General features: G+C 53.6%; 1 protein-coding gene and 2 long non-coding RNA genes across 26 annotated transcripts in view; 1 reads left to right on the top strand and 2 right to left on the bottom strand.

Annotated features, from left to right (window-relative positions):
• The window catches only part of MBNL3 (muscleblind like splicing regulator 3), a 100,707-nt gene extending 96,895 nt beyond the window's left edge, over window positions 1-3,812 (bottom strand). For 6 of the 20 annotated variants that reach the window (XR_013938794.1, XR_013938795.1, XM_080553598.1 and 3 more), the window contains exon 1: window positions 2,791-2,944. Coding sequence is in view for 1 of the 20 variants with exons in the window: in XM_080553600.1 (XP_080409726.1) it covers window positions 3,632-3,670 (39 nt within the window). In the remaining 19 variants the exon portion in view is untranslated. Of the gene's footprint in view, window positions 1-1,733; window positions 2,551-2,790; window positions 2,946-3,065; window positions 3,197-3,631 lie in introns of those variants that run through there. The other 14 variants (XR_013938793.1, XM_080553611.1, XM_080553615.1 and 11 more) reach the window with 12 other exon arrangements.
• Window positions 3,039-5,060, top strand: LOC308177022. Its single transcript, XR_013938797.1, has 3 exons — window positions 3,039-3,180; window positions 3,690-3,896; window positions 4,051-5,060. It is a non-coding gene; the product is annotated as an uncharacterized lncRNA (long non-coding RNA).
• Window positions 5,061-7,094: 2,034 nt separating this feature from the next.
• On the bottom strand, window positions 7,095-16,163 carry LOC308177013. Of its 5 annotated transcripts, XR_013938790.1 has the most exons (6): window positions 16,096-16,163; window positions 15,879-16,002; window positions 14,562-14,826; window positions 11,334-13,692; window positions 10,808-10,999; window positions 7,155-9,674 (listed from the first exon to the last, which is right to left on the bottom strand). It is a non-coding gene; the product is annotated as an uncharacterized lncRNA (long non-coding RNA). The 5 variants fall into 5 exon arrangements; XR_013938788.1 differs by having other exon boundaries at window positions 7,095-10,999; window positions 12,924-13,692; XR_013938791.1 differs by having other exon boundaries at window positions 7,107-10,999; window positions 16,139-16,160.
• Between the last annotated feature and the right edge of the window lie 981 nt (window positions 16,164-17,144).

Here is a 17,144-nt window from a genome sequence, read left to right as displayed (position 1 = left end):
AGGCCAGTCACTAGATGTACTTACTCACCCCCCTTGGAGGGTCCTCGCTCCCCCTTAGTGGGGAAGAGGATGTCGTGCCCCAACTTCTCCCGACTCGGCCAGACATTGCGGGAGGCTGAGCATCACAGAGCTTACGGCACCTAGGGGGTAGCTTCCTCCCTAACCATCAGGGCTGCTCCGGACCCCGGTGGGTCTATCACAAACCTCCTGGAAGATAGTACCAGACCCGTTATAGATGCATCCAGACTGAACAGGTACCTGTGTAAAACACGGCTGCTCCGGGAAGACTGACTGCGTATGAGAACAGGCTGCACCTTCTCTCGCTATAGGTGCATCCCATAATAGCTAGAAGCTTCTGTACAGTCCGCTGTCTCTCAAATAGAAACACTGAAATGCCAAAATAGCTCTCAAACTTTTCTGGGCCATCGCTAGTTGGAAATGACTTAATTTAAATATGTACCATATCTATACACTCACACTCACACACACACCAGGGGAAGTTAGCACTTGTAAGAAGGGCTAGTGCCCACGCACGGGAACTCTGCGCTCGCACTGCGTGTGCCCGGGAGCCGCACAGCCCCGGAGCAAGGCAGGCCCTGTCCGACAGCACCCCCAGCTCCCACCCGCTGGCAGGGAGCGCTGGAAAGACCCCGGCCCGCGGGCTCCAGACCAGACCTCTTGGTAACACAGATCTTTTCGGGGGTATAGAGTGGTGGGGGCAGGGAAGATTTAAGACCAAATTACAGAGCCCTTTAAATCCCCCTCAGTTGCGCGAGCTGCACAAAGCTGAACCCGCGAGCCCTTTCCTTGAGCCCTTTCCTTCGGGAGGTTGTTTCTTCCCCCTAGGGCAGAGATGTGCAATTCAGGCCCTCATTTGTAAATAAAGCTCCAAGGAGCAGGACTGTGCCACATAAGGTATTTCTCCAACATGGAGAGCAGCACCGCTGCAGCCTCTACGCGCTACCTTAAAAGCAAAATACCCGCAAGGAGGACCCATAGGGGGAAAACATCTCTGCAACCCCATTGAAGCTGCTTATGGAAACTTTAACTGCATTACTTCTGCTACTGCATAATCCCAGCAGAACTTGCTTAATTCAGACTGCTCCAACTCAGACACTCGATAGTTTCAACGCGGTATATAGACTATTACCTCGCTCTAATTACAGGATCACATTACATGTCCAACAACCACTGCAATTTAGTCTTGCTTGATACACCCCAGCTCAAAATTGCTCATCCCACCTCTCACTTCCATACTTTCTGGCATCCTTTGAATAAAGGCAGAAACACCAAGCAGCCCTTTACTAATTGACATGCACATGCCCCAAGCCCCCCAAAGTCGTTACTTCTTCGCAGTAACGAAGCCGACGACTTTCACCAGCGCAGAATAAACAAGCACCCAGTTTCAGGCAAACAGCACGGACACGGCGCTGCTCCAACGCTTACCTATACAAACACATCCCAGGATCACGGCTTATAACCGTAGCTGCACAACACCCCCCATTCCCACGCCGCTCCCGAAAGCCGGCGTCGGTCTCGCCCGGAGCCCCGGCACACGCGGAGCCTCCACGGCAGGATCGGGCCCTCCGAGTTTCGCTACCTCAGAGGCAGCGGCGCGCCTTTCGCCCCTGAGCTCCAAACTGCACCCACGGCTCCCGCCGCCGCGGGAGGGGACGGCTCGCTCCCCGCGAGCGCACGGCCGAGCCCGAACCGAACGCTAACGGGTCTCTTACTCTCTTCTTGCCTCGCCATCACCCTCATGCTCCACAGGGGAATATCTGGCTCCCCGAGCAGACGAGCTGTCCGGCCATCGCTCCGCAATGATTCAGCAAGGGGGTGGCTCCCGGTCGGAAGGCACACCTACCGCGAACTGTCATACCACAGGGCTGGGTGAAAATGGGAGAAGTTGCTCTCTCTATCATGGCTGCACTTTCCGAAATGCGTAGACCTGGCCTGGCAGGGTCGAGGGGGGCAGGGGCGGGAGGGGGGAATCCATCTGCAGACACACGGAGGCAACTCGGGGAAATATCTAGAGCCTTTTAACTACGGCACAAGTGAACGATGAAGGATGAAAAAAAAAAAAGCCAGACACTTTCAGAGCCAGCATCAACTTCGCCAGGCTGTGTTCTTTGTTTCTAGGCAGACTCCAGTGCAGTGGCAAGAACGAACAAATGCGCATGTCTTAATAAGAGTCCAAAAAAAAAAAAGAAAAAAAAATCCCCCCCCTCCAAAGCCCCCACTCGTTCCTGTAGCAGGAGGGGAGCCCACCCAACAGTTTGCGCTGCTTTTTCAGGACTAAAACTCCGCTTCGGCCTCGTTCCGAAGGCGGATTTCGCTACGCCGCGCGCTATCAGCGCGGAAAGCCGCCCGGCACACTTTTCGGCAGCCACGACGGCTGCAGAAACGAGTTAGTTAGTTTGCCGCTCGGGTTGTTTATTTATTTATTTACTTATTTATTTATTATTATTATTATTTTTTTAATAAAAGCCCAGAACCGAGCAGCAGCCAGGGGCGAGCTTTTGCGGATGCTTTCCGCCAGCCTGCGCCAGCAGCCGGGCGTGTTTCGGGAGGGGGGGGGGGGGGGGGGCAGCGCCGAGCCGCGGCTCAGACAAAGACCCGGAGCGCCCCAACCCCCCCCCCCGACCCCCCGGGGCCGAGCCCCGTACCCCGGCCCCGCGGCTCCCCCCGGCGCCGCCCCGCACGCAGCCGCCCCCCCCCCTTCCCCGTTCCCCCCCCGGGGGGGGGGTTCCCCGGGGCCGCTGCGGGGGGGGGGGGGCGGCGCGGCCTTACCTTGGCGGCGGCGCTAAGCGGGCGGGCGGGCAGCGGGCGGCCGCTCCGTGCCACGCGCGGCGGCGGCGAGCCACGGGGGCCGGTTTAGCACGGGGGCCGGCTGCGCGCCGCCATTTTAACGCCTCCCTCCCCGCCCTCCCCCTCCCTCTCCCTCTCCCCCCCCCCCCTCCCCGCGGCGGCCGGCCACGCGCGGCGTGGAAATGTCACTCAGCGGCGCCCCCTCCCCGCTGCTCCCCGCTTCCCCTCCCCTCCACCACCACCGCCGCCGCCGTTACATTGACGCAGCGGCTCCCGGTCGCCGTGCCCGCCGCGGCGGAGCTAGCAGGGCACCGGCACCAGCAGCAGCAGCAGCCGCCGTCGTGCTGGCCCCTCCGCCGCCGGGCGCACATGGTACGCTCCGGGGCCGCGCCGCGCCGCCGCGCCGCCTGGCTGCTGCCATGGCAACCCGCCGGCAGCCCCGGCCCGGCCCGGCCCGGCCCGGCCCGGCCCCGCGCCCCGGGGGCTCGGCGCGGCCCAGCCGAGCCCCCCCTCCGCCTCCCCCCCCGCAGCCGTCCCCGCAAAACCGGCCTCGCGTCCTGCCGCCCGGGGGCAGCGGCCCAGCCGCCCCCGCTCCCCCCGGAGTCGCGCCGGGCATCCCCTCCGCCCCCGCAGACCCCTCCAGCCCTGTCGCGACCCGATCGCCAGAGCCGCGGGCCGTGTCGCCCCGCCGAGGGGCTGCAGCCCCTCTATCCCCAAAGCCACCGTCACATCTCCCCGTCCCCCCCGGTCCCCAAAACTACCGTCGCTTCACCCCCCCGGGGCAGAGGGGGGCTGCGTCCCCGCCAGCCCGGGCCGCCCTTACCTCGGCAGCGGCGCGGCCCGCCCGCACCGCAGCGCTCATTTTCGCTCCCGGTTTACAGCAGAAAATCGCCTCCGCCAGGACGGTCGCGAGGGAGAAGAGGCGCAACGTGAGGCAGACGAGGGAGTAAATCAGAAAGCCGCCCTGCGCGCTCTGCACGCTGCAGGCGAGGAGCTGATTTCCTGGTAGACGTCTTCAGGGTGCCTCAAGCCAGACCTCGCCAGAGCGGCCCTTAAAGATACCCGCTGTCTGACTGCAAGCAACCCCGGTAATTTCTGACTTGAGCGTCTCGTTCCCACGAATGCTCACATTTTAATCGCGCTTTTTTGTTAGGGCGAGCTGGAAACAACCAGCAACCGTTGGATCACATAAGAAAACTGAGTCAATCACCTTTTTCTTTTCTTTTTTTTTTTTTAAACCAGCGTTTTACGGGGTTCAGCGACGCATACTACGTTTTGTCAAGCTCAACCAGAAGCTGAAAGAGGCAGACGAGGGTCGCTTATCGCATGCGGAATGGCCCTCCCTGAAAACAGCACCGATGGAAATGACTGTAATAAAAGCGCCGGTGTTGGCGGTCCGAGCAGCACACCGGGAGCCCTGCTTTCTGCACCCCGTTCAGACAACGACTTCCTCTGCGGCCAGGAGCAGATCACTTCTCCTAGTTACCACCATGCCGATTCATAGTTGAAATCAATTAGTTAATGTTTGCAAAGTCAGTTGAAGATGAAAAAGCATTACATACTGCTAATAAAACTGTAATGATCCCACTGTTAAACATTAAACGCACAATGATGTGTAAAAAAATTGCATTTATGCCTCTTGCTGCAAGGACAAAGGATTGGCTCCTAAAAAAGGAAGGACGATCTCAGGTTCGCATCGCAGGACTGTGCCTCTGGGGTCTGGCTTCTGTTTATGTCTGCTGCCGGTTTTATGGGCGGCTGCGGGCAAATCGATGGGGCCACCAGCTTTTTCTGAAGCAGCCGGTGGGGTGACCGTGGCAGGTTAATCCACAGCTAACCCAAAATCACCAGATGCTTTTGGAAAATGCCCATCCTGAGCATTTTTGTGCCTCAGTTTCCCCGCCTGATAAACGGGGTGAAAATTGCCACGGCCTGCTCAGCCCAGAGCCGGGCCGTGCTCAAGTCCAGGACGCAGGGACAAGCCCGTGGGCAGCCAGTGCCATCAGCCCATCGCCCCCACACACACGGCAACTGCTCCAACCTCTGTCCCCAGAGGAGCGTGGTAGCACCAGCAGCTACACTTTTATTCACCTCATTACCATCCAAGCGGTACTAAAAAAAATCCCTGCCAGATTTTTGCCAGCAAGAGACTACAGTGGGGAGCAAGCCCTGGCAGCACGGTCATTAAAAGCAGGGAGGGCTGAGCTGCTCACGGGACACATCACCCGGCAGTGTGAGGAATAAAAGCGGGCACGCAGGACTTTCTAGGAGATTTTTCTTGGCAATGAGTCTTGCCTTAGATGTAAAACCAGTAGCTGTGCTGCCGGTAGGGCTCCAGGTTGCAGTCTGTGGAGCAACGCATGTCTGATGTTCTGACCTACAGGCAAGAAGGAGGTGAGGAAAACCGGGAAAACCAAGCTTGCCTGTACCTTTGGGCCTGCACAGGGCCACATTCACATTGATGAGGCACCGGTGTTTCTGGCTGGGCAGAAGGATGGGTGGGGATTTGCACAACAGAAGCTCCGGGCAGTTTTAGATTTGGCACAGGGATCTCGAAGAGGAGAACTCCTCTCCAAAAAGAGCAGCCTTTTGACAAGGTATCCCTCATTTCCTTAATTGAACTGCCCTTTTGCAAGGAGCATCCCTGAGCTGCACCATCCTATTGCATCTTCCTCCCGAAATCTGATGCTACCCTGCTCTGATGGTGATCGGTTGTTGATTGCAGAAAAGCTGAATCATGAAACAGAGGTTATAAACAAGGTTATTTTTAACAAAGCAAATGAAGCTGGCATGCAGAAGTCGCAGCAAGGGGCTGCCAGCTAGGGCTCTCAGGTCCCAGTCCTGCCCCAATACTCCCCATATCCTGAAGCAAATTACAGGCTCTCTAACCTTTAATTTACCTGCTTATAACAGGGACAAAGCAGCAGACTCCAGTTGTGCTTTCTTTGTACGACAAAGCTCCTGGTGTGACAGTGCAGCAGTGCTGGGAGCCATGCAAAGCCAGGGGCTGGCTTTCGCTATCGCCCAGCACCTTGCAGAGCAATTTCCAGAAATGCAAAACGATCACACAGTCACATGGCGCTTCAACGATGTTCATAGACGCTTTGAATGCAGAGAGAGACCGCTCAGTCTGATTCCCCCCTCCCATATTTCACAGGCTCTTCTGTTTCATTTCCCACACGGAGCCCAGTGATTTGTGCTTCATTTTACTCCCTGAAAACTCAAAATGTACAAGTTTTGTAGCCCAGAGTCTCATGTTACATCCTTCAGGCACCCGAGTGCTGTAGGGTGTTTGTTGTAGATACCCAGCCCAGGGGGAGGGAAGTCTGGTACACCCGCGGCAGACTGCAAGATTTCCCGATGATGCCACTTCTTATCGCTCTCTCAAGAACTTACATTCTTCACGGAAAAACATATTTAATTTCCACTGGGAAAGACGTATCAACTCAGGGAAGTGGGGGACTGTGGCTGGGACTGTGTTCAGCCCTCCACACACTGCCCGAAGAATGTGAACTGCCCCACGTACCGGTTTTTGGGAACCTTCTGTACTCCAGAGCATGCCCCGGTTAACAAGCACTTCGGGTGTCTCTCCACCTTTATATAGATAGGCAGTAAGGTTAAAGAACTCTAGCACTTTTGAAAATATTTTGTAAATAAATAAATATATATGTATATATTTATAGGTATATGTTATATATATATACATAGACACACGTAAGTTTATGAAAACTTCAGGTTTGAAACTTTTCTGCCGTACATTATTACAACCCTGCTGCAGCTCCTTGTTTCTGGAGGGACTCACCTTTCTCGCTCAAATTTTCTTCCAGCTAAACATTGATTGCCACACAGAAAAAAGAAACCAAGGCATCGGCGGATTAGATCCTGAGTGAGTTCTGTTCCCGTTGTCCACTCCCTGGTGCAAAACCCTGGCTCACCTTCACCTGCCTGCTGTGCAAGCAGACGTTGAGCCCCCTCCGCGTGCCGGGGACACACGCCTGCACCTTGGCACAGGTTGGTGACGCCCATGCCGGGCACCTCCGGTGTGGCTGTGAGAGGTGGAACAGGACCAACCTTGCAAGCCAGTTCCCTCCTGCAGGTGCCTGCAAGGACATGTGGCTGCATGCCAGTGGATAGAATAACCATCGCCCCGCGCTAGTTATGGGGCAGGGATGCTGCAAGGCGGCTTTAATGAGTGCTTGAGACGCCTCTGTGATCTGTAGATGAAAGGTGATTTACAGCTGCAAATTATTGTTCTTCTTCATGTGAAGTCTATTATTTTCTGGTGTCCCTCATTTTGACTCACGCTGGAGCCCGTATTTGGAGTGGAGCAGGCTGAGAGGCAGGCTTCTCTCTGTGGGTGGCTGTGTAGTTGCTTTACATCCCAGCTTCTTGCATGCCTTAGAAATGTGTGATCAGCTCCGAGCATCCGTTTGAGGCAGCCTGGCAGTGCCCATTGTTAGGTAACTTGGTCTGGGGTTTGCACAAAACTGCAACACTCCAGCAGGTTGCTTAGCTGGTGGTTGTAGAGAGCCTGTATTGGAGACTGGATATGCGGCTGGGTTGTGTATCCCGGGGACAAGCAGAGGACCATCTGGGTGCACCTTAAATCCTGCTGCAGGGAGAAGAGAAAGGAATATAATGGGCCTCCTTGCTTCTGGCTGCCCCGGGGAAGGGGAGGGGAGCAGAGAGGACCAGACAGCACCCACCCAGTCTACAGCTTCTCATTTGTGTCCCAAAACCTCCTGGGCAGCAATTACAGAGCAGGAGAGGTTTGTGTCTTTGGCATGAGTCTGGAGGGAAGGGATATCAATGTGTTTTTTGTGAGGGAGCAGGTAGATTTGTTGTTCTTCCTATTAAACTCACTATGCACCACAGCACACTCATCCCATCAGGCTCTGGACAGAAAGAGTCCTTTTGCTCTTTACTACTAAATAAAACAGTAGAAAATATCACGTGGTGCAAGATGGTTGTAAGATGGAGAAATACCTCTGCTACCCCACGCTGCACGGGGCTGCCAAACATACACCTGCAGGAGGGCAGGACTGGTGGCACCGGGGGGACGTACCTGTCCCACCCCAGGAGAAAAGGGCATCTGCAAACACTGTGACCAGGAGCGACTCTGGCACGGAGCATGAGTTCATGCTGCTGCACTTGTTGTGCAGCCCTCACGCTGGGAAGTAAATGACCGCTCACAGAGGCCAGCACGAGGAAATCGGAGATTTTCTCAATCAGAAGAGAACTTTCAGCCCCTTTAAATCCTGCCTCCTGTCCAGACCAATTTCCCCTTTCTTTCCCAGGGTCCATCTAAAGAGCAGCAGGTTTTAAACCCCTTTAAGTGCTGAGTTTCCCAGGTAGCCTCATGTACCAGTGACCGAGGACTGAAAGGAGCCTCCAGTCCCACCACAGCCCCTTCCCTACCGCCAGCAGCACCGACTCCACCAAACCTTCCCCAGCAGCTGTTTGCCTGAACAGTTAGCTGGTCCAGGGCTGTCATTACCCTCACCATTGACACAACAGTCACGCTCTAATTTCAACATTGGCTCGCTCCCAGCAAATCCATTTGGGTCCCATTTTGGGAGCGCCGCGAGCCTGTGCCCACAGCACAGCTGCCACCGGCAGCGGCTGCGCAGAAGGGCACCCGCGACATCACCCGTGCGGGCGGCTGGGCTCCCCGAAATGCTGGCTGCTGCTGGCTCCCGCCGGTCCCTAACATCCCCTTGGGGACCAGCCATGGCAACAGCCCTGCCTGCCTTCTGCAGAAGCACCGCCAGCGTGCACGCGACTACCCGCAGCTTGGTAGCAGGAGCAAATCTGTGCGCTGAGCAGAAACAAGGCTGTAGGTTCTGTGCCCTGGTGACTGTATATATATATATATATGCACAGAAGGAGGCTGTGTTTCAAAAGCATTTGGGTCTCTAGTGCCAGGACCCAGAGGGATAATTAACACCGCAGTCATTCTCTGGGCCAGTCGCACCTTTGCACCACTTGCAGACCCGGGACTCCTCTGCATCCCCTGCTGAGGGACCCGGTGCTTCGGGACGATGCTGCAAGCCCTCCCCTGACACCATCTCACGGCACAGGGAATCCTCTGAGGTGCTAGAGAGCTACAACCAATTCTTGTTCTTGCTGTTAAAGGCTGCAAGACTGACAACAGTGCGAGTCAAGCACTGCTATGGGGAGCATCTGGGAGGAAATTCATTGCAGCTCCCATCAGTACTGTGATAAGCCCTAAGGAAAACAGGGAAAGAAAACGTGTGCGGAAGATTCACCCTTACATCACCGTAAAGTCCTGCTCAGTCTCCTTGCCTATCCCCTGGTCTTTAACACGCTCTCGTGTTGCATTTTCTTGCTGCAAAATTTTCTTCAGGAGGTTTTGTCCAGGGCAGGGGGGCTCCAGGTCCACCATTACCCTGCCCAGCACTCGTGTCCTGGGTGATGAAATCCAGCTTTCTGGTGACAGCATCCTGCACCGAATTGCTGTATCGCTCTGTGACAGTACTGACCGAGAGAAATATTGCCAAACTCTCTAAAACCTAATTCCACTCAAGCAGATGTTGTTTTAAATGGTCACTGCTGAATATTGCCGGTCTTACGAGTGGTAAGGCCAGTTCTCTGAGCAGCTCAGAAAATGACATTTTATGTAAAAGCTCGGCACATCAGGATCAGTTTGACATCTCATCAAGATACGCATTGTTAAAGTATTAGAAATATTTTATTTTTAGCAGCTGCATTTTGGCAATTAACAGTTTTTAATAACCACAAGTGATGTCAAAGTGCCACACCCTGAACCGAAATCGCTCCTGGCAGGTGGGGCCAGACTTCTCAGCTTCCTCCTCCTCTTAAACAACTGCTGCAGCAAAGAGACACTAAAAGGTGGAAAAAAAACACACAATCTTGCATTGTGGTGACATTGACAGATGTGATGGTGCGGGCTGTACATGACGTTGTGATTTTTTATTAATAACTCTGCACTGCAGAGCTCAGGGAAGGAAGAAATGCCTGAGTGCGTGGGGAGGACAGCTTTATTCTTTGGACTTGCAAGGGAAGGAACATAACGGTGAAGGCAGAAGCACTGGAGGGGAACGAGGGCTCACGGGAGAGGCAGTGGGTGTCTGGGAGCACCAGGTGCACGCAGCAGACAGGACCCCAAGCGTCACCTATTTCGGCTTTCAAACAGGCCGTCTTGAACCGTCCCTCCTCTCCCTCCCAGCCCTGGAGGAGCCGCTCTGCAGGGAGGGCAGGGGCCGTGAAAGCAGCCGAGCGAGAGCGCCAGCACGTGAGGAACATGCTGCCCAGAGTCACGTCGCCACGCCGCCGAGGGGAAGGAAACCAGGCTGTAAAGGGAGGGAGGCCGGAGGGGCAGGAGCTTCCGGGGGCGGCTGCTCTGCTCTGCTCCTCGTCCTCTGAAGGACGAGTGAAAGTTTTTGCTCTTCGGGTAATTATTACAGACATTTGGGTTTTGCTTTCACATGCCCTTTTTTTTTTTTTTTTAAAACTTTCTTTCTTTAATTAACTGTGAACCCCACCACGGCTGCGAAACATGGATCTGCAGAAGCGAAGCTCGTATAAACGCAGTGATTTACGAGCCTCTGGAAGTGAACTGGCATTTCTAAAGAACCCCACCCAGGCCTGGCAAATACCAAGGGAGCGAGCTGACTCACTGCCTGCTGGCACTCACTGCTCGCCCCCGATGGCCACGGGTCTGCAGCCAGTTTGGGTGCACACAAGACGGTTGCGGCGACTGGATCCCTGCTCCCAAAGTGACGCTCATTTCCACCCGAGAAGCCACCTGCTGTGACCTCCTGGTCCCAGGGGAGGTTCGGATGGGAACAGCAGCAGTGTTGCAAGGCTGGATCGAGCTGTAATCACCGGAGCTATGTGCTGAATGAACCAGCGTGTTGACACAGCCTCTGCCTCCAGCAAGGACTAATAACCTGCCTGGAATTCACAAGCGCTCGAGTCACCAGAAGGCAGAGGAGAGCCCTGGAGAGCAGCCTACCTGGCAAGCTGTGGCAGAAGCCCCTTTGCTTTGCTATGCCGTGAGACCAGATGAGAGGATAGATGAGCCTGAGAAAGCTCTTAAAAAATCCTCTGTTTACTGCAGGAGGATCAGCCGAAGAAGCAATTGCCCTCTGAGCACCTGACACAGAGGCGAAGAAATCAGTTCAGCCATTTGCAGGTGTGATCTAGGCTAAAAAAAAAAAAAAGACAAAGGCGTTACCACTTTGTTAAAATGGCCCCTGCCTACTCAGCTCTCTGCTCCCTCGCATTAACGCAGCCATATCTGACAACTGCGAAGTCGCTTCCCATCGCTGTGTTCCCATCAAACCACACCGCGCTGGCCCTCAGCCTGGCTCAGGGGGCATCTCCGGGCTCCCCAGGGACCGCCAGCCCGGGCAGCCACCCGCGGGCACTCCCTGTCCCAAAGGCTGGCTCTGCCACCGGCCCGGCCGTGCGCGGCCCCCTTCCCACGCGCCCGCGGAGTGGCGCTGGCTGCGGGTGCCCCTTGGGGGGGGTTTGCCTACCAGAGCATGTGCTGAGTGCCGACGGTGCCCGGATTCCTGAAAGTGAACCAGCTGGGCTGGTTTTTCCTTGCCCTTTTTTTTTTTTTTTTCCAATAGCTACCCATCCAATATCTGCTGTAATAAAAAAGGCAAATCAGAAAACAATGCGGTCTGTTTGTGTGTTGTAAACCGGGAGAACAGCTGCTACTCCTAGGCTGAACAGGAAACGTTGGTACGAGAGCCATAAAAAGCAGAGTTTCTACTTTCAGTTGCTGTGTCTTCCTGCGAAAAGCAGCTTCTGCCAGCCCTGCTGCCTTTTTTTTCTAACTAAACTCACTGTAGTAGTGGGGAACAAAACACAGGAAACAACGCTGGCTCTCAGCACTGAGTTGGGGCTTTGGAGAGCCTGAATTACATCCAAGGAGGAGAAAAATTGTTTCCCGATGGTGCCCAGTGTGCAGGGAATCTCTAACAAACCCCAGCCGCGGTGTGCCCCTCCAAACCGCAGCATCGCCTCTGAACACAACTGGCTCTGTCTGCCCTGGAAACCTCTCGCTGCAGATCAGGGCACCGGCAGGCGCTGTGGTTGGTGTGCGTATCCATTCCTGTTGGAATAGTCTCCATCTCTGACTTAAATAAACCTCCCTGGCTCTCTGGTGGACTCAAGACGCGGCTGATGCTGAAGGGAAATCCTTTTCCAAACGGGTCTCTGTTTCTTCCTCCAGCATCACCTGTCCAAGCACTTCATCAGAAACGAAAGGCTGCTCTAAATTTGATCCTGAGCCAGGCTGGTCAGTCCAGCCTGTACAGTCCCCACCGTATCAGAATACAGAAATGCTTTGTTTAAGTATTAGTCAGCCATTATTATTTTTTTTTTCTGATTTACAAAAGGTGTGCAAATGACTGTGGGAGAACAGGAGAGGTGGGAAAGACTGCGAAATGCCACACATCCCAGCAGGGCCACTGCTCACACCGTCAGGGCTCCAAAATGTCCCCAAAATGTAGCCCAGCGCTTACCCAGCTAGGTGAGCCCTGCATGAGCTGCTGTGTCTCCATGCAGCTGAAAAGCTGGAAACCCTTCCCCACTATTTAACTAATAAAACGCTGGGTGTCAGCTTTGCTCTCCCAGACTGTTGCCAGAGCTCCTTATCCCCAGGGAGACGTCTTTTGGGGAGTCGCATTGTCAGACCTGCAGCCCCTCTGAAAATTTACACAGCTGGGGGCACACACACAAAAAAAAAAAGCACGGAGGCAAGTGGAAATAAATAAATTGGAGATGTCTACTCTTTTCTGAAAATAATTGTGTTTGACGGGAGAAAACTTTTGTCCTAGTTTTTGTTTTATCAGTGGAACAGCACTTGACAAGACCACTGCTCGGCTTTTCTTGTCGTGCGGAGGGAAATATTTCTGCCTTAACAGAAGTGATGCTTCCTTACAGACAAAAAGCAGCCCTTAACAGAGCTGCAGTACAGACAGCTCATCAAAGCTGCAACAAAGATGCCGTTGTACCGTAACAGGGCTAAGCAAACAGCCTGCTAACGTTATCACTCAGGCCTCACATATGCGGCACTGCAATGACCATTAATAACAGAATGGGCTAAATTCTCATACCTCTGCACAGATTTCAGCCTTGCTCTAGTAGTAGCCCCACTCTTCTCCCACGAAGCCACTGGTGAAAGCAGTCATTACAGAAATCGTGCCCTGGGAGCAGCCACATGACATGGCACAGCGCACCGAGGGTTTGACCTCCCCAAGGCTCCATCAGCGCATTGAGATTTTATCACCACTTCCTCACATTCGCCCTGCGAGTAGGGAAAGGGGACTGCACTGCTGCCGTCATACCTCGGCCTTTACACACAAGCACCGTCCAGCCAAGGAAACTCTGGGCATGGGAGGTGGTTGGAAGGCTGAAAACATCAGTCCCGGCATTTTAATATCAGACTCAAACGTTTTAGTAGGGCTCTGGGTGCCTTCAGGTTGTCTTGCTGAGGGTGCTATGGTGCACCAAAGCATTTCCCGCGTGCGCACGGCATGCGGGTGCGCAGCAGGAGCACAGGTAACACCAAAAAGGAGCGGGGAGCTTGGAGGCGCTCAAAACGCGACGTCTTGATGCTGGGGAAACAGAAGCTAAAACTCGGACAAACATCAGCGTAGCCAAACGGCGCGCTTCGCTTCCAACAGAACTGCTCCTGCAGCAGCCCCAGCGGGGCTTTGCTGCTGAAAGACCCCCGGGTTTCCGAGGGAGGAGCGTGGGAGCGGCTGGGGAGCAGGGCGGCACTCGCAGCGTTGGTTTTTCCGTGGCTCCCTCTAGCGCGCACAGCGCGCACCGTGGCGAGGCTCCCGCACTCAACCGGAGGACCGGATGCGATCTGAAACAGATCTAAAACAACGGGCAGCTAACGTGTATTTGCAGAGAAGATGTTTGCTCTGGTAGAAACTCTATCATTTCGCACCGAAAAACAGCTCCCGGGTCGGCACGGCTGGCTGGCTGCGTTTTGCATGCTCACGGAGTCTGGTTTCCCGTGGTTTTGAACCAAAAAATTAAAAGGTCAGAAAGACTCTTCTGTAATAGCAGCTCTGGCCTATTTTTCACCTATCACTTTTTCATTTATTCATATCTTCCTCAGGGACTGATCTACCTATTAGAATAATAAGGTTATTTTCTGAGTCTAATCTAAGAAAATAAATTAAAAAGTCTAAACCTTCCATTAGATCTCAGAGAGACAGCATTTCTCGGTCAAGGAGAGCCGAGACACTCAGGAATATTCGTCCAGCAAATAACATTTATTAATTATGCATATTCATACACACAGCCATGGACGGCAGGCAGCCTCCACCCGCAGACTCATAGAAGGGTGCCTGCAAACTGATGTGTTAAGTAAATAGCTCCTTTATTGGTCTAAGTAGTCACGTAGTAAAGGAGCTCCCATTTCCAAGTATCCGTGGAGCAAAATAATAGAAGAGCTATTAAAATCCAGAGAAAGATAGATTGCATTATATTGCCTAAATTAAAGCCTCAATTGGTACGAATGTAAACATTAAGGTTCCTACTTTCCTCCAGTTCTGAATACCAAGCAGATCTTGGCCAGCACGTATAATATATCCCTTCCATAAATGTTTTTTTTTTTTTCCTCCCCTCTAACTTTTTCTTTTAATCTTTGCATTTATTCTGAGGCCAAAGGCATGACTACGCTGGAAAGAGCAGATCCACCGCAGCTTCAGGTGAATAATGTGCAAGGAACAACTCACCCTCTGCACTCCATGCCAGCAATTGGCTGGAGGGCCCCGTGTCCTGTGCTCTGCGCGCCCCAGCCCAGCCTTCTTCCCTGGGACCAGATGGGGCAGGGGAGCAGATTTCATCCCCTGAGGGCAGCGAGCGAGCTGGGATGTGATGAGATGTCTGCGTGTCTCTGCTGCTTGGCATGCGAGGGGAGAATCTCAACACCTATATTTAATGTCGCGATATCAAACCCACTGGGATTTGATGGGGAAACACATCCAGAAGCATTTTGTTCTGAAAAAAAAACACTTTGTCCATCACACCTCTCAAAGGCAGGACTGCCACAGGCCCTCTGCGGCGAGGACTGCTCCGTCCTGCTTCCACCTTCCTCCTCCCACCTCGAGGGAGCCACTCAGCGCCTCACTGCGGGCATCCGAGCTGAGAAACACCCCACCGGCGTGATCCGTGCCTCCAGCCGCCGCGTGTTTGAGGGTTTCATAGCTGGCTGCCAACTGATGAGCGAGGCCCCCGCTGAGCAAATCAAAATCTCGCAGAAAAGAAAAGAAAAAAAAAAAAAAAAGGCTTGTAACCAAATCCTTTTGTTGAGCAAATCCGAGGCACATCCTGCTTAATTAGCAGTCCTGAGAATTAATCAATTAATCAGAGACGTTTCCCAGGCTTTGAGCTCCGGAGCAGCATGCAAGCACAGGGGATGGCCAAGCCCCTGTGTGAGGTCGGCGAGGAAGACGAGCGTCCCAGGGTGAGACGGTGATGAAAGGCAGCCGGGGCTAACTGCCCTCCGGGAGCAGCTTGCTCTCTCTAAAATAAAGGTGGCCACGCCAAAGGGAGTCTGAAACACACTGTTACTGTGGCATTGGGAGCCACAGGAGGTGCAGAGCATCTGCCCGCCTAATTTTAAAGAATTGGCTATTCCTTTTTGTGTTGGGCTTCCGTGGAGATGGGGAAGATTCAACTGCAATCCCCTACCCTGGCTCGGAACTGCTGGTAGCCAAGCACCTACAGGGACAGGTCACGGAGAAAACCCTTGCTTTTCTCCCCAGGATGGTGAAAGCCATTGCCCCAGGGCTGAATCCCAGGGAGAGACAGTAACACCGGGTGATACAGAAATCTCTCATCTCATTAGAAAGCCAGCTTGAATAGGAAAGGCCCAGTGCAAGCAGAACCCACCCCATTAGCCACAAGCAACATACTGGGGTAACTGGTGGGTGCTTGGGCCCTTTGAGGGGCAGCCTCAAAAGGGCTGATCACCCCACTGAGCCCTCCCTGACACCACTGAAGCAAGTCCCAGAGCACGACATGGCACGACATCGTGTGAAATGGCTCACCACGGCATCACACAGCCCTCCAGAGAGATGGGAGAGGTGCTAACACGGCTCCTTCTCAGTTGCTTGCAGGAATTGGCAGTGCTGGGGATGCAAATAGCAGTGCCAGTGTGTCCTCCACCCACTGCTGCAGGGTGAAAGCTCATTTTAACAGCTGACCCTAATGAAAAGTAGATTTACCTTGCTCCCCCCACCACCACCACCACCACCCCCACCCCACCTTTCAGACGCCAAGGAAAGGTGCTGCACCCCTCTGCACCCACATTTGCAGGGAACAGAAAAACCAGCCCAGTGGCTGGTGCCAGCTGAAAGGTATTTATTTAAAGGGAACTGAATGAGCTGACCTATGCATATTCACAATGTGCATTAACACCCAGACCTTTTTAAAGAGCCTGTGACAAACCTTGTGGGTGGATGAGACCATTCGGTTGTCTCCACTGGCCTCTTGCATGTCGTGGGCTCCTGCTGTGGTTCATCCAGTCGCACTAACACTGAGGCCAACAACGCTGTCTGGCAGAAGCAGCTCTTGCAGAAAGGCAGCCAAGCTTCATCCGGAGACAATACGAAGCTGAGAAGCCCCCGCTCCCCTCGGTGGCTTGATCCAGTAGTTAACCACCCCCCACTTAGAAATCTGTGCATGAACCAGTAACGTGAAATTAATGATTTCTTTCATCTTCCTCCTTGGCAGCCTGCTTGAGCTGCTTGTTCTACTGACAGTAATGATTCAATAATCTGAAAAACATTGTACTTCATTTACAGTATTAACAGCTGAGTGTACAGATAGAGAGATTTTATTTATCCTTAAGGAAAGGCTGTTCTGCAGCCTGCAGAAGGTGACAGAATGAGTCACCTTTAGATCTTAATTTCAGATGTTGCCTCTGCAGTTTTTGGTTTGTGCTTCCGCTTTGTACAGAAGTGACAGAAAAGCAGCCAGGTCAAACAGGCTCATCCGGGGGTTAGGACTCAGGGCACGGTTTGCCAGGTTTAGCAAAGAACCAGAAGGCAGGGATGTGGGGGCCCCGATCCCCCTTTTTTACAGCTTGCGGGTTGCACAGTACCAAGACTGTAGCAACATCTCCTCCACCTCTCAGATGGGTTGGGAAGGAAAACACTGCCCTAAGAGCGTGTTTAGCAAGTGACATTCTGCTCAACAGCTGAATGTTTCTGGGGGAAATGTGAGAGTCAGCTGCTTCATTTCAGATTTTCCTATCCCCATCCAAAATACGACCCTCTGTTTGCAGAAAATCAATGCAACAAAAGCAGATAATG

Source organism: Anser brachyrhynchus, assembly GCF_964034855.1.
Source record: "Anser brachyrhynchus genome assembly, chromosome: 13".
In the NCBI taxonomy this organism is placed as follows: Eukaryota; Metazoa; Chordata; class Aves; order Anseriformes; family Anatidae; genus Anser; species Anser brachyrhynchus.
Note: the sequence above shows the minus strand (reverse complement) of the source record. Positions and strands in the feature narration are given on the sequence as shown.